Source organism: Pogonomyrmex barbatus, unplaced genomic scaffold (assembly GCF_055798465.1).
Source record: "Pogonomyrmex barbatus isolate J1 unplaced genomic scaffold, ASM5579846v1 scaffold19, whole genome shotgun sequence".
NCBI lineage: Eukaryota > Metazoa > Arthropoda > Insecta > Hymenoptera > Formicidae > Pogonomyrmex > Pogonomyrmex barbatus.
Window position 1 is genome coordinate 2,640,831 of NW_028297115.1, and position 15,983 is coordinate 2,656,813.

General features: G+C 29.2%; 2 protein-coding genes across 7 annotated transcripts in view; one reads left to right on the top strand and one right to left on the bottom strand.

The window, feature by feature from the left end:
• The window catches only part of Sytbeta (Synaptotagmin beta), a 30,643-nt gene extending 21,829 nt beyond the window's left edge, over nucleotides 1-8,814 (top strand). For 5 of the 6 annotated variants that reach the window (XM_011642705.3, XM_011642709.3, XM_011642707.3 and 2 more), the window contains exons 3-10: nucleotides 1,088-1,142; nucleotides 1,642-1,870; nucleotides 2,503-2,739; nucleotides 3,977-4,075; nucleotides 4,224-4,497; nucleotides 4,598-4,831; nucleotides 5,144-5,311; nucleotides 5,413-8,814. In XM_011642705.3, coding sequence (XP_011641007.2) covers nucleotides 1,088-1,142; nucleotides 1,642-1,870; nucleotides 2,503-2,739; nucleotides 3,977-4,075; nucleotides 4,224-4,497; nucleotides 4,598-4,831; nucleotides 5,144-5,311; nucleotides 5,413-5,586 — 1,470 coding nt within the window. In that variant the 3' untranslated portion in view covers nucleotides 5,587-8,814. The remainder of the gene's footprint in view (nucleotides 1-1,087; nucleotides 1,143-1,641; nucleotides 1,871-2,502; nucleotides 2,740-3,976; nucleotides 4,076-4,223; nucleotides 4,498-4,597; nucleotides 4,832-5,143; nucleotides 5,312-5,412) is intronic. The other variant, XM_011642706.3, reaches the window with a different exon arrangement.
• A 2,694-nt stretch (nucleotides 8,815-11,508) lies between these two features.
• On the bottom strand, nucleotides 11,509-15,472 carry LOC105429610 (mitochondrial disaggregase). The gene is given in 11 exon segments (XM_011642714.3): nucleotides 11,509-11,918; nucleotides 11,920-12,020; nucleotides 12,167-12,464; nucleotides 12,531-12,740; nucleotides 12,815-12,947; nucleotides 13,109-13,316; nucleotides 13,394-13,484; nucleotides 13,581-13,831; nucleotides 13,992-14,181; nucleotides 14,594-14,646; nucleotides 14,725-15,472. Coding segments are annotated over 11 exon segments (1,932 nt in total). The 5' UTR covers nucleotides 15,077-15,472; the 3' UTR covers nucleotides 11,509-11,873.
• Between the last annotated feature and the right edge of the window lie 511 nt (nucleotides 15,473-15,983).

Consider the following 15,983-nt stretch of genomic DNA (forward strand, 5'->3'; position numbering starts at 1 on the left):
GTTCAACAGAGAAAGCAGTTTTGCAACTGTAACTATAAAAATCTTTGATATGATGGATTTTTATTAAAGTTCCTCCTTCTCATGAATCTAAATGTATAAACTAATCACATTTAAGAATCTTACACAGTTGCAAAGCTGTTGAATTGAAGACAGCCAATAGTACTGACAGCCTGCTTCTCATACTTTTAGGTTATGTTCGAAAATATTTGAGTACACCATGTATCATTTTATCTTTGTTTTTCACCAAATGTTAAACAAGAATAAAATGATGCATAGGAGCACTCGGATGAAGCACTTCGATTTCTGAACTTAATTTTAATGTGGTTGGTTAGATGTAAAATAAGAACTAATCAAATTCGACTGCTACAATAAATGTAAAGTTTTAAGTCAGTTTCTCGCTTAATGTCATTGCAATCAGTCCTTAGAAATATATTACAAGAAATATATCAGAAATATAAGATTTTTATATTTAAAGTAGCATTGCACAAAACATTACAGGAAATAGAGAAGTAACTAGAGAGTAACGACTTGTTATTTTTTGAAAGGAAAGAACTATAACTATAACTAGTTACTTTTACAAGGTAACTTTCCCAACCTTGTATATATTAACTGTACAATTTTTCTTGTAATTTCTTCTTCTTCATTTTAATTTTTCAATGTATAAATTTTAACGTTGTTATTAAGTATCATATTAATATATAAATATTACTCGGATATGACGGACGTATATCATTTATAGTACAATATAATGACATTGATATATAAAAATAAATATAATGTTTACTTTGCACAATGATATGCACATTGATTTGCGGTAATAAGCTCGAAAGGTTAAAGATATTTCGTGCAAATAAATTCCACCAGAATTTTTCATTTGAGGAAAATATCAGAAATATCTTGTCGAAAAAAATGTTCAAATGAAAAATTGGAGCTAGAGTCACGCGGCCGTATGCGTTGTTGTACACTTAATTAAAAATCTATTCGGCGAATATTTAACAAGCGTGAAGCACATTCGGATTGAAACTCGATGAGTTTCGCATCGGGATTATTAAAAAGAGTTCTAATTGCCCTATATTTTCTATTTCAGGAATTTAACGTCGCGAAGGAACAACATGCGGTACAACCATCGGCAACTGAATCGGGTAATTAAGACTGCCTTTAACAGATTCTTACCACAAATATTAATTGTTTGTGATTAAATGTTAATGCGTAATTTCTACATTTAATACAATTTCTAGGAAATTATGCTTAGTTTTGCTCCTGCGAAATGATAATTAAAACTTTAAACGAGATAGTTAAGCTTTTGAAGTTTACAATTACTTCTCTTGTTGATTAATATTGATCGAGATGATAGAATTTTTTTTAAATTACATCGACAAGTACATTTAAAATTTCTTCTTTATCAATAATTTCTAATATAGTACGTCATGTTTAATTTTTAATATTTATTTAGAAATTTTTTCGATATCGAGGCGCGCTCGAGGCATCATTCATTCTCACGGATGGAATTCGATTATAAAGAAATTTATGAACCGTCGTCGCGCAGACTTAATTAAAAGGCTCTTGAAAGCTATCTTCTAGTTATTGCCAGGGTAATTTTTCATCCCGCTTAATTTTTCGTAATATATTTTCCACCTGAAGGTTTGCCCCATCAAAGTCGTAGCTACCCGGGCGGTGGCGGAAGTGGTGGTCGTACATTGGCGAGAAACTCGTCCGTCAGTTCTCAAAGCTCGCTGGAGGGTGCATCCTGCCCTTCGAGTCATCGGGGATCGTCACCTCAAATCAGAGCATTCGGCCCGGACGGACGGCATCATCCTCGACATGATCCTTTACACACCGCCTCTTCGTATCCACCTAGTAGAAGCTCGAGGTCAGAACAAATATAAATATAATATTATATTTCTTTATTTACTGTTTAATGCGCAAAATCTTGTAATGGAATAAAAGATTATTGAATAAAACTTCTCTTGCTAAAGTTTTATAAATTTTGGTTTTATAAAGTATTTGAAAATTAATTGGAATTTTTTTAAAACTGGGAAATAATATATCAATTTTGCAAAACTCATTTTAATAACGGTTATTAACATATAGCTGATAGAAAGCAGATAGAAATATCGTTACGTAACTTATTCACGCTAGAAATAGGCATGCGGATGACTAATGTATTTATAGAATTAATTATATTTTTTTATTCAAAAATTTTGTTAAATTTATTTAAATAATTTTTCATCATTTGATTTATCATCATATGATTAACAAAATTTTTCTATATTTTATGTTTCTCTAGATTCATTATATCCATTTTTATTTATAAATCTTTCAACCATTTGAAAAATTCTTTTATTTATTTCAAATTTAAAAGATTTTATTTTCACATATGTAATTTTTATGTAGACAAATAATTTTTTAAATTACATGAAAATGTCATATAATGTTATATAATTGTTGTTTAAATTTCTTTGTCTCTTATCCATGGACGTATAGTTTGGAAATTTCCCGCAGATCTCCTTCACCAGCTCGTGCGGCGTCCTTGGATGCACGTTGTGCAAGTCCTGCCAGTTACACGGGCAGTCTGCATAGTGGAAATGCATCGCCTTCACAGACCTCTTTGTCGTCCGTGGCAACGGGTGTAAGTTCCACTTGCGGGTGTTCGCCGATGAATGCCGTTCAAAGTACTTCCAGACAGACCAGTCGTTGCTTATCGCCTCTCCTCATCCCACCGCCACGTGCTTCCATAAGGTAAATAATAGAATTCTCACAAATGGGATAAATATATCGAAATCTTCATAAAAATATGAATAACGTCATTTCTGCATTTCTGCATAACTATAATAAAATTGAAATAAATACTTGATGAGAATATCGGAAAAGTTCTATTTCTTTCTTTCTCTTACCGCGTGTATTAATTTTCTTGGAAAAAAATTAATTCTTGGAAAAGATTTATATAAATATGAATTTAATACTTTTTTTCCATTAATTATTCTCTGAATAAATTTTCTAATATAATTATATTAGCTTCCACTTTTTTTGCTTATTAATTAATTATAATTAATTATATATAATACATTGATTAGAAAGAATTTGCGTGGATTTATCTTTAACCTATTCGCAATGTGACAAAAATGAAATTTTTATGTCATTGTATGAAAAAAAAATTTTTTTAATTTCGATACGATTTTTTAATATTAAGATTTTTGAAGTTAATGTAGAATTCAAATATGAATATATTAGAATTTCAAAATGGATTTAATATGACGGATCAAAATTTGGAAAAATAATTAAGTTATTATAAAAATGATTATTCTAAGGTTTTCAAGATCGTTAAATGTTCGAATATGATACCAGAATTTAAAAATTTAAAATGGCGGATTTAAAATAGCGGACTAAAGTTGAAAAAATAAAAACAAAAATAAAACACGCAGTTAAAATTCACCACGTTCCTCGTTCCGTGTCTCTGGATTCGGCGGAGAGCGGAATTTATAAACAATTGTTCTATATTGATATAATATTTTTTAAAGTTTAAATAAATTATTATTTTCAAGTGATTCTTTTCAGCAAAGTATGATATACTATTTAGAATAACAAAATTTTGATAGATTTTTATTTAGTGATTTCAACAATTTTGGAATATCATTTTTATAACAATCCAATTACTTTTTCAAATTTTCATCCGCTACATTGGATTTGCCATTTTGAATTTCGAAATTCTGATATTATATTCGGATTCAGCAATCTTAAAAACCATATAATACCAAGTTTTATACAAATCACAAAAGAATAAATCGGTTTTTTTTTTAGATGTGCATATATGCTATATTATACACTGTGGCACGTTTTTTTTTCTGTATACATATGTTACATATACCGTGAAGAGGTTAATAATAATAAATTATTAAAATTTCATGAAACCTTTATTAGTAAGAAGATATGTTTTGAACATGAATTTGGAAATGTAATATTGCTTATTTTTCCGTAGCAGCGATGGTGGACCCATGCCACCTGCTTCTCCACTTGGTTCTTTACAACCAGATCTTTATCAAAGACGAGACGGTCCTGTCTTTCTTAGCGCTCGCAGGTACATAATAAAATTTCGCTTATAAAACTTTGCTGATGAAAAGTATAAGTAAATTTTAAACTGGTTTCTTTCGCTCACGCAGAAAGTACTCGATTATTACAAATAGTAACATCATTTGCCAATCGTTGTAATATTTTCGTAATTGTAGGACAGGAAAACATTTGGGCAGGCTTCATCTGCGTTTGAGGTACGACTTTGATAAATCGGATTTGGATGTGCACTTGATCGAGGCACACGATCTCGCAGGCAGCGATCAGGGCGGTTTCAACGATCCCTATGTAAAGTTGACTCTCAGTCCGGAAGTAGACAGCAGGAAGAGACAAACGCAGATTCATCGAAACGATCCGAATCCGTTTTTTGATCAGCATTTTAAATTCCCCGTCAGCTACGAGGAGCTGCAGGAAAAGACTCTAGTTTTACAGGCAATTACATGTCATTGGCAATCGTATAAAACGAGTAGGCTAGAATGCATTCTCGATTTAATCAAAATTATTGAAACACGTAATGTTATGACACAATTAGGTATTCGATTACGACCGTTTCTCGAGGAACGACGTGGTAGGTTCGGTGAGAGTAGCCATGGACAGCCTCGAATTGGTCTCTTCTACCTCATCGGTGGAAGTTTGGGGTGAGATAGCGAGGGAACGTAAACCACCGGAAGAGATCCAAGAGGTTTTGGTTTCATTGTCTTATTTACCGAGTGCCGAGAGACTGACGGTTCTCATGATGAAAGCCAGAAATCTCTTTCCCCAACAGGTAGAATATATAAAAATGATTATTTGAAAAGATTTTATCTTCAAGTGCGTGTCACCTTTTGTTTTAAAAATAAAAAAGTAATCTATATTTTTCAAAAAAATAATGTTTACTTTTACCAGACATAAAAATATTTCATAAAGAACATGGAATATTTCATAAAGACATAAAAAAGAATTACACATATTTCTCAAAAAATATTCTTTAATTTTTTTGGTACGTTGTATTATTTTTTATCAAAAAATTTATGTTCTATTTATCGCTATAAATTATTTAATAATTATTTTAAAAAGTAAGCGCTCTATAACAATGCAGGATAAAGAGACATTGGATCCGTTCGCGAAAGTTAGTCTTCTCTGTGGAGAAAGAAGAGTAAAGAAGAAGAAGAAAACAGCTGTTAGAAGATCAACGACAAATCCCGTCTGGAACGAAGCGATGTCGTTTAATATACCTGCCTCGTCACTGGCGACGTCGGCTATAGAGGTATGCACAACAATTGATATATTTCAAAGTTAGTATTTCAAATATAATATATAGATTAAATAGGACAGGAATAATTAATTGATTATTGTAATCTATGTAAGATATGCGTTCTGGACTCGAGTAGCGAACTGATCGGCGGAAATGCCATTGTCGGATCCTGCATCATCGGACCGGTCACAGGTACGGACAGCGGCAATAGCCAAGGACGAGAGCACTGGCTTCAAATGACGCAATCACCGAGGAAGCAAATCGCTGAGTGGCATACGCTACATTAGTAGTTTGATCGCCATTACAATCTAGCCGTTTGGCCGAATAATTTGCGTCCTTGATTAAAGGAAATACAATCGCCGTAATAAATAATCAAATGATGACCATAACCACACATGAAATGTATAGCAAAATAATATATATTTCCTCATCGTCTCAACAAAAAACAAAAAAAAAAAACAAAAAAAAATAAATAAAAACGAAAAAAACGGTGAAGAATATTAAGAAGCAGCCGTTCTTCTGCACTTTTATAGATATATCGATGATATATTATATGCTGCGTTCGGCATTGTAAATCTGAAATGCGAGCAAAACAAGATTGAATCATGTGATCTTTGATCAATCTGAGCATCGAGATTAATTCTGAGATATAAATTGCTGAACGCTTTTCGAGATGAAAGAGCAAATGCCTCAGATTACCTACGATTTGCAAAACTGAACGCAGCTTGTTGAAGATGCATAATGTTTCGTTGCATCTCGAATACTGATATACGAAGAAAGAAAACTAAGAAAAACAATCATGAATATAATACATATATCCATGCACTAATCCAAGCACTATGCACTTATTTCGTTCGTTATACAACAATTTGCGCTATACGCTATGCGCGATTCAACTGTGCATTTTTTAGTTTTGGATACCTGAACGATTTAGAAACGTATTTTTAAAGTAACATTTTAATGCATTAAAAACTCTCCGAAGTTATAATGAAGGAAACGTGATTTTTCCAAACTGCGAAGCAAGAGCAGAGAGAGATCTCGTGTTTCGCTTGACAGATCAATAATTAAACGTACAAACTAAATATTTTAAGATAAGACACATCGCGAGAAGACAATTAGTCCGAGTCCAAGTCCGAGCTGATCGAGTCCGTCGTCTTTGCTAAGATCTATTTTCTCAGGTTTATTTTCTCAGGTCCTATATTTCTCTTATAATTATGCTTCTTCCTCTTTGAGAAAAAAGAAAATTACATTTATTGGAAATCTAAATCTGTCATAATGTGACAAATGTGGCCTAGAAGAGTATTTAAAGTGTGTCATATTAATAGCTTACAGGCTAATTGAAAGGCCTAACAATAACTTCGCGAGTGAACATGTTAATCGCGAGTATTGACTGTTGTTATCATTGTGTATTTTGTCAAGAGTGTAATTCATATGCTAACTAAAATGAAACATAATGTGTGTAAAGAAAACAAATGCAAACGTCTTTCGTTTAGTTATCAAATAAATTAAAATAGTAGGCAATAAAACACTTGCTCGTCATTCGCATTGATCTCTGTGTAAATATATGTACAAACTTAATTTCTTACCAAACCATGGAAAATTAAGTCTGATTTTTACATAAATCAAATATTACAAATGCAAAATCATATCCGACCAAAATTTATATCTTATTGATAATTTAAGCTTTCATTGCTTATTAATCCATTTCTTCTAATTTTAAATGTCTAAAATTAATAAGCCTGTCAAACGGCTTAATCGTATATATGTACGTTGTATATCGTTGCATTTAAGTGTCTGCGGTTTTGTCAGCCGAATTGTATCTGTAGTGATTCAATTATTGGAAAAAAAGAATTAAATGTTAATGAGCATTAAGTATATATATATATATATATAAATTAAATATCATAATAAATATAAGTACATATAAATATATATAAAATATGTAAGAAAAAAGTCTTTAAAGACCTAAATGAGAAGAAACGTTTCCATCGCATGGAAGCGTAGTCCGAATTGTACGCTTAAAACTTATATATATATATTTACGGTATTTCTATTATATTCTATATTATATATATATATATATATATATCGTGATGTGTGCGTGTGTACATATATGTACATATACACCACGAAAAATATAAAGTAGAATTAAATATCTTATGCATAGCTGCGATTGTAAAGATGGAGATCAATAACAAATTTCCATTAAACATCTATTTGTTATCATAAATATCAAATCTCAAAAGCTCTCAAGAGAGAGCTAGGGTTTTTATTATTAAAGGGTTATTATTATTAATTATTATCAATAATTAATAAAAAAATGAAAAAATTGAGAAAATAAAGATCATACTGTATAATTAATTGATCTACAGAATAATTTTAATACATAAAATTGTATTTGAAAAGAATATACAAAGAATATATATATGTATAAAAATATGTATGAAACTCTGGAATCATTAATATCATTTCCATTATTTCGAATAAAATCAAGATAAAATAATAATAATGAAATAATAGTGATTATGAAAAAAAAATCAATTCTCGATAAAAAGAAAAAATTAGTTTGAAATCAATATAGAAAATATAATATTCAAAAGAGTAATACTTTTAATTAGAATAGCGGCTCATAATACGGTGATAACTTCCACACCACATTGTAATTTTAATCAAAAGTAATATTTTAAATTTTTATTGCGTATCAATTTTTGATATTTAATCAAATTTTAATAACGAAACATTTTTTATTAAGTATATCACTGCTATCGATCTCCATTTTTCCAAATGCGCTATATTAATATAAACATACACTTGACAAATGTTCTTATATGTTTACCGTCGTACAATCATCCTGGGTGTCTGCTGAAATGTACTTTCGATATTCTATCATGTTAAAGAAGAGTTCTTTATAAAGCATACTTACATAAATTCTCGTTATACAAGAGAAGCTCAATTTTTTTCAAAGCTTAGGTCAAATTATATTTATATGATGAAAAATTAAATTGGCTTGTTTAATATGTGCATTGAAAATTCAACTGTTCATCTATGATAAACTGATGTCGTAACATCGATATGTCATAACTTTACAGAGTCAGCACAAGTTGTTATACTTTTTATGAATTTATTTTTATGAATTGAAGAAACACGTTATATGGTATTTTAATCAATAGAAATATCTATTGATGGACCTGAATTTGCCTTGCACTATACTATATACCAAGAAGAGCCTCACTTAATATCTTAATTAACAAAAAAAATCTAAAAAATGAGAAAGGTTTGTCCTGCCAATAAGGGATAAGGAAGAACATTTTATCTTACTTGTCGAGATTTTTAGATAAGGTGGCAGGAACATTGTTTCAAAGAGAGTTTTTAAAGATGTCTCCTGTGTCCGTACATAATATAAAAGAATAAATAATGTATTCTAAATGTAATGTGTAATCAATATTTTCTTGTAATGTAACTCTCGATAATGATAATTTCTTTCAAAATAAAAAGTAACTTATTTACAACAGAAATCTAATGTATTTTATCAGACGCTATAAATTAGACTTATTTATTGTAGATGTAGACATGAAAACGGTTGAGGAAGCATGTATGCATGATTTTTTTCATTTCAAACTTCAGAAACTAGAGCGACTTGGCTATATCTTCAAGCATTGAATAATTTAAGAACTTTGAGTTTGCTAATTGCATGCTTGCAAGTATAAGCTCCTAAGACAGAGCTGAGATTTAGTTACATATTTCGAGCCAATTTCGTTGTCGGCGTCTATTGTCCCATTCCGATCGCATCCCATTATTTTTCTTGTCAATTACTATAATATTATAAACATATATCTCAACTCAGTATATCTTAATATAACATAAGTGATCTCTCCCTTTTATCTTTTAAAATTTAAATACTTTATATGTATTTATATATATATATATATATATATATATATATATAAAGTAATATATAATATTTATATATATATAATACATGTGTGTGTGTGTGTGTGTGTGTGTGCGCGCGCGTGCGTGCGTGCGTGCGTGTGTGTGTGTGTGTGTGTGTGTGTGTGTTTACATAGATGAATAGATAGATAGACAGATTTTATATATATATATATATATATATATATATATATACACATACATACACTTATACATACATTTTGGCACACATTGAACAAATTTTCGTATGGACTTTTTATATCATATTAAGTAGTTAGCCTAATTCTAAAAACTCAACGTTGTTTCTTCATGTAATCTTCTAATCTAGCAATATCAGTTTTGTAGATAGAGACTGCAAAATTGTTACATAAAAAAAATATTGACGCAACTTATCAGCTTTGGATGTTACATTAAAATATCAAATGAGCTAAATTATAAAAATTTTTCTCTTGATACGATCATATGCTAGACACGTATTAATGCATAAACTTTAATTGTGAAAAAGAATTTCCAAATCTATAAAATTAATACAAAATTAAACCGAACAAGATCTAACCGTACAAAAATTATCGGTAATATAGACGTAGAATTCAGTATTCCCTTAATAAATAATCAATAAATAAATAAGAGTCGCTTATACAAAAATGAAGTCCAGTATTACGAGCTTTCCTAATGAGGAGGAAGGGATACTTTCCAGAGTATAAAGATGTATATCTTAAGCGAATTGTCTATTATACATTTATATATTACCTGTAGACATTTGTTTCTAGCACCATAAATGTGTGTAACAACTGATTATCTTTTGCGCGAATATACTTTCATTCGCGAACATAAAGGTAATTCTTTAGTAATTACAAAACTCGCAAAATGATAGATTTTCTTTATTCAATTCACTCTACTTCCAGGTAGCACAAAGAATCCAAAAAATTCATTTTGAATCCCTAAATTATGTAATATATTTCTCTTCCATCTCATTTCTGATTTGAAAATGTTCCAGGATTTTATTTTTATGTCACTAACTCTGAGCTCTTCCTCAAATATAAAAGAAAATGTTTTTATAATTTATAAGAATTCGTAATTAAATCGAAATAATTTTTAGACAATATATCTAAACCTACGGATACCCAACAAATTTTCAGAGAAATATTAGGTTTCCTAAATTAATTATTACACAGAACTAAATTATACTATCAAATTGTACTGTCAAAATATTTTGTTTTATCCCAGAGACCGATTTTATAGGATTTACTTTGAGGGCATCACAACGCTAGAATGAGGTTTTAGAGCATCATTTCATCACTATCTCATTAGAACATAATTCAAAAATCTCAAAATGTAGTACTTTTTATTTTGTGTTGTATAGTTTTTAGTTATGAAAAATCGTATTCAGCCACCTAGCAACAGTGTCATGTACTACTCGCGGATGAGTGATTTTTTTCGAATTCATTACGAATAAAAAAAGAACTTGTTCAGAGCAAATTTAACTTTACAGAAGTTAAATGTATACTTCTATAGAATCCTTTTTGAATTACCTGAAAGGAATTTTTCTGAGTTCATAACTAAGATCATCTGTGCATAATTATTATTCTTAAGTATAATATATTCAGAATAAATATTAAATATTAAAAAGACATAATTAATGATATTTATGAAAGTGAAATTCTATATGTTAAATATGTGTGTGCATGTACGCGCGCGCAGACGCACAAATCACACCAAATATTAATGATTTTATATTAATCTCTAATTATTGTCAACAACAATTTATGTATATTATCTGAGCGCGTTTGTAGTAAGTCTAGTACTAAGATTAGAAAGAAAAACTAAATTACGAAATAAACAGTAACATATGTATGAATATTATAACAATTCCTAATCCAGCCTAAAAATTAGAAACATTGAATTCAATAACGTTTAAAATTATGTAAAAAGTAACTAATAAAATGTAATGTTAAAATTTCTTGATTAATTATATATAATTTTTTAAAAAATTTCTATATATAACAATTTCAAAAAATTTATATTATTTACTTATAAACATTCTATTTTTTAAATAAATTTCATATGAACACATTTATCAGCATTATCAGCATTATTTTATCATATACTTTAATATAAAAAATATTTTTCGCAAACGTTACAAATATTCCGTTAAACTTCATGTAGAAATTAATATTAATTGGTATTCACATTTAATTTGTTTTTATTTTATATAAATTTATTTAATTTTATAATATAAAAGATATACTCTTTCTTAGGAAATCCTGTTGAGTGCAATGTCTATTTATATAAGTTTTTATTATATCAATCAATAAGATGTATACATTACAATTATTATGATAATTTGAGTAAAAAAATCATTTCTATAATGTATAATACATTCTATATTATATTATAATCATGGCAAAATAATATCAAAATACATAAACTTAACTTAACCTTAACAAAATAAATTTTCATTACATGTTTATTATATAATACAACATATATATCTCTCTCTTTTTTCCTTTTTTAAATCTAGCAGATCTTTTATTATAATTTCTAATAATTTGTACATTGTATTATAATAAATAACATCAAACTTTTACAGCCTTCCTTTTTAAATGATAGCAATATATAAGTTATTAAAAAAACTATCCTATATTTATAAGAATTTAGAATTAACATTTCTCGTTAACTTGTATGCTTCTGATATCAACAAACTTTTTCGAGTCTTTTTGTTGAACAGAGAGAGTTACGCTTGCTCCACTTTCATGCCATTTTGCTTTTAATAATACACAGCATCCTTTACCTAAAAAAATTCTCGTTATAAAAAAATTGTGTTTATATATATATATATATATATATATATATATATATATATATATATGGAGGCAAGAGAGAGAGAGAGAGAGAGAGAGAGAGAGAGAGAGAGAGGGAGGGAGGAAGGATAGATACCGAGTTCTCCTCGTTCATGAGCTGCTGCTAATTGATTGACAACGCGTCTTTCCACTTCATATTTGATAGAACGAGCTCCATAATGAACATCATACCCATCTGCTAATACTGATAGGACCTCTCTATCCCATTTCAATTCGATCATATGTCTTTCTTTTGCTCGAGTAGCCCATATTTTTAATTCTCTGGCGACTAATTCTATTAATTCTGTCCGAGAAAATGGTAAAAAATATACAATTTCATTTATTCTTCCTAGAAATTCATCTCTCCGAAAATGAGACTTCAATATTGGACGCACCTGAAGATTTGATTATATAACTTTCTATGCCTCTCTTTCAAAACATGTATGTGTATATTTACATACCACTTGATCCTTAAAATTACGAGATATCTCAATATGTTCTGGTTCTTGATCTTCATTAGTATTGATTAATCTATGATTTAATACTTTTTCAGCTTCTGTTCTGAGTTGTATCGCATGTTCCGCGATTTCCTCGCTTCCTAAGTTTGATGTCATTATAAAAATAGCATTTTTACATTCGATTGTTTTTCCTTTACCATCGGTTAGTCTTCCCTTAAAAATAATCATCATTATTGTATTATTAAAGAACTCTACAGACAAAATTATTAAACTAAATAAATAACTACCTCATCAAAAAGCTGTAGTAAAACAGTTAAAACATCAGGATGAGCTTTGTCAACCTCATCAAATAATACAACAGCGGAAGGATGTTTTTTTAAAAGCTTTGTTAACTGTCCACCATCATCATGTCCCACGTATCTAAATGATGAATTTAAAAAAATATATTGCTATATTAAATTTTACACATGCACGCACGCACGCACGCACGCACGCACGCACGCACGCACGCACGCACACACATATATATGAACTTAAAATATATAAAAAATAATTAAATTCAAATAATAATTAAGTTTTACCCTGGTGGTGCTCCAATTAATTTTGCAACTTCATGTTTTCCTTGATATTCAGACATATCCAAACGAATAAAACTATCTGGTTTATTTTTGTGAATATAAGCAGCTAATTGCTTGGCTAATTCTGTTTTGCCAATACCTGACGAACCCAAGAAAAGAAATACTAGTGGATGTTCCTCATCTATCCAACCATTTTCTTTTCTTCTAATAGCTAAGAATATTAGGTAATATAATTTGTAAATGAATCTATTAATAAACTAGTTTCTGATAAAAATAATAATAACTTACTGGAAGCAACGATGGAAATTGGTCCTTCCTGTCCTACAATATACTGTTTCAAACGCTGTTCTAATGGAAATCTGCGACGTTCTTCAGCTTCCTAAAAAAAAATTTTCATTAGCATGCAAATTATCTTCTAACTTTTCCATATACATTTTATACATAGATCTTTTGCATAGAGAAAAATGGCACATACTTTTTCTTTTATTATTTCATCATATTTAATGGCATATTTGATAAGCATTTCCTTGATTTCTCCTTCTTTAGCATATTCAACCGCTCGATACCCTGCTTCATTTTCTATAGTTGGATTTGCTCCTTTATCCAATAATAATTTTATACATGTCTTTGAATTAGCTAATACAGCATAATGTAACGCTGTAAAACCTTGGAAAGTAGCTCGATTATTTAATTGATCAGAAAATTCTTCTTCTCTTTTTGTGAGCACTAAACATCCAAATTAAAATCAATTATTTATTGATTATTAATAACTTTGAAATTTCATATTTGTTATTCTTAGAGATATTTATAGTTTTAGATATTTAAAAAATTGTGCTTTTTATATTTCTTTTAATATTAATGTTTATATATAAAACAAAAACAATACCATCTAAAGAATGTAAGCCTTTTTCCATGGCAGTCCTATAAACATTAACAAAGTTATCTCCCGCATTAACATCAGCACCATTATCTAACAGAATTTTCATAATTTCTTCTCTTTGATTTATGGCAGCAGTTTGCAATGCTGTCCAACCTAGTTGATGTCTGATATTTATATCAATGCCTTCTGTTATTATCTAAAATATATATTATGCTTTGTATATAGTATGTACATGTAAGAAACATTTAATATTTAAAAATCAATAAATAGTATTGTAACACAAATTTTTTTGATAGGTAGAAAAGATGTTGTGTATTATTAAAAGCAAAATGGCATGAAAATGGAGCAAGCTTAACTCTCTATGTTCAACAAAGGAGCTCAAAAAGTTTTTTTTTCAATATCATAGAAATAGACAAGTTAATGAAAAATGTTAATTCTAAATTCTTAATAAATAAAATATAGTCTTTTGATAACTAATATACATAGATCATTTAAAAAGAAAGGCTATAAAAGTTTAACGCCATTTATTATAAAAATTACAGTCGTGAAATACTTTGTAAAATTTTCGATTATATGCTAATGTTAAACAAAGTTTCAAAAAAACTTACTTTTTTTAATTCTGAAACATTTCCATGCTGGACAGCACGAAAAAATCTTTTTTCTGCAAAGGATACGATTATCTTTTATTTATATATGACTTAATTTTATATATATATTTTTTTAATCATATAGTACATACCTTTATAATATGAGGAGTCACAAAAAGCTACTATGAGTCCAAGACTGCTCAAGAGTACTCCAAGACGTTTGTAGTGTCTTTTGCCATATTTGTTGTCATATTTCTCGAATTTTTCTTTCGCAGGTATTGAGAGCGTTGCAGAAAAATCGGGCAACTTTTTATTCAATAATTTGTACAATGAATAAATCCGAGGTGATAATTGCAAGGAATATTGAGCATAACCTCTCTGACAGCCTCGGCACGCAGCAACGTTAAAATCGTAACTTTTAAAGCATATTCGATTTAAAAATATCTCCGCCGTTTTGGCGTTTCTTATCACGGAGCATAATTTTAAGATACACAGTCGTGACATACCGATTTTCCACCGGATTTACGATTGATTACAACCACGTGCCGATCACTTGAAATGCTTGACACACGCTAACTTTACGTTAACGTTTATTAATAGTTTTCAGGTTACTCCATAAACATTATACGATGATGACACGCTCGTATTACAAATTTATCTTTGTTCATTAAATGCGAATTATCCTATATATCATTATTCGAGAAATGTAAATGTCAGGAACGTCCTTTTATCCGTCTTCTGAACTTTTCTTTAACATTCCTTATAGAGGTCCGTGTCATATGGTATATTTATTGAAATATTATTATTGAAATAAAGTTCTTCATTAAATGCGGTTGTGTTACTTTTATTGAAATAAAATGATGTTTTTGCGTATTTCATTTCATTTTATTTGCATGCGCGATCTACGTTAATGCAATCGAGAATCGATTAATAATTTTTAAATTATAATTTACAAGATACAAAATGGGAATGAAAGCGGAATAATTTCGATAAAAGAATTCTCAATCTTTCATATACAACTGTATATTAATGAAAAATGCTTGTCATTTGTCAATGATCTTCATTTTAAAAATAATTTTCTTTCTCATCTAAATTGAATCATGTTGAATTTTTTTTTTGTCAAGAACTTTTTTCTAATAAATTCTGACAATTATTAGTTTTCTTTTGACATTGATTTTTTCTTTTTCATTTTTTTTTTGAAAAAAATCCGATTGACATAAATAGATCAAGATAACAGATCAAGAAGATATGAAAGATTATAAAATTCAGAAATGTGGACGGTAGCTCGAAAATACATTAAAAATATAATTTTCAAAAACTTCCTTGACGCTTATCGTCGGCCGCCATTTACATGATGACGACAGCTCTAAAGTTCCGCTCCCGGCGGATTTAAACTTGAATAATTGCTCTG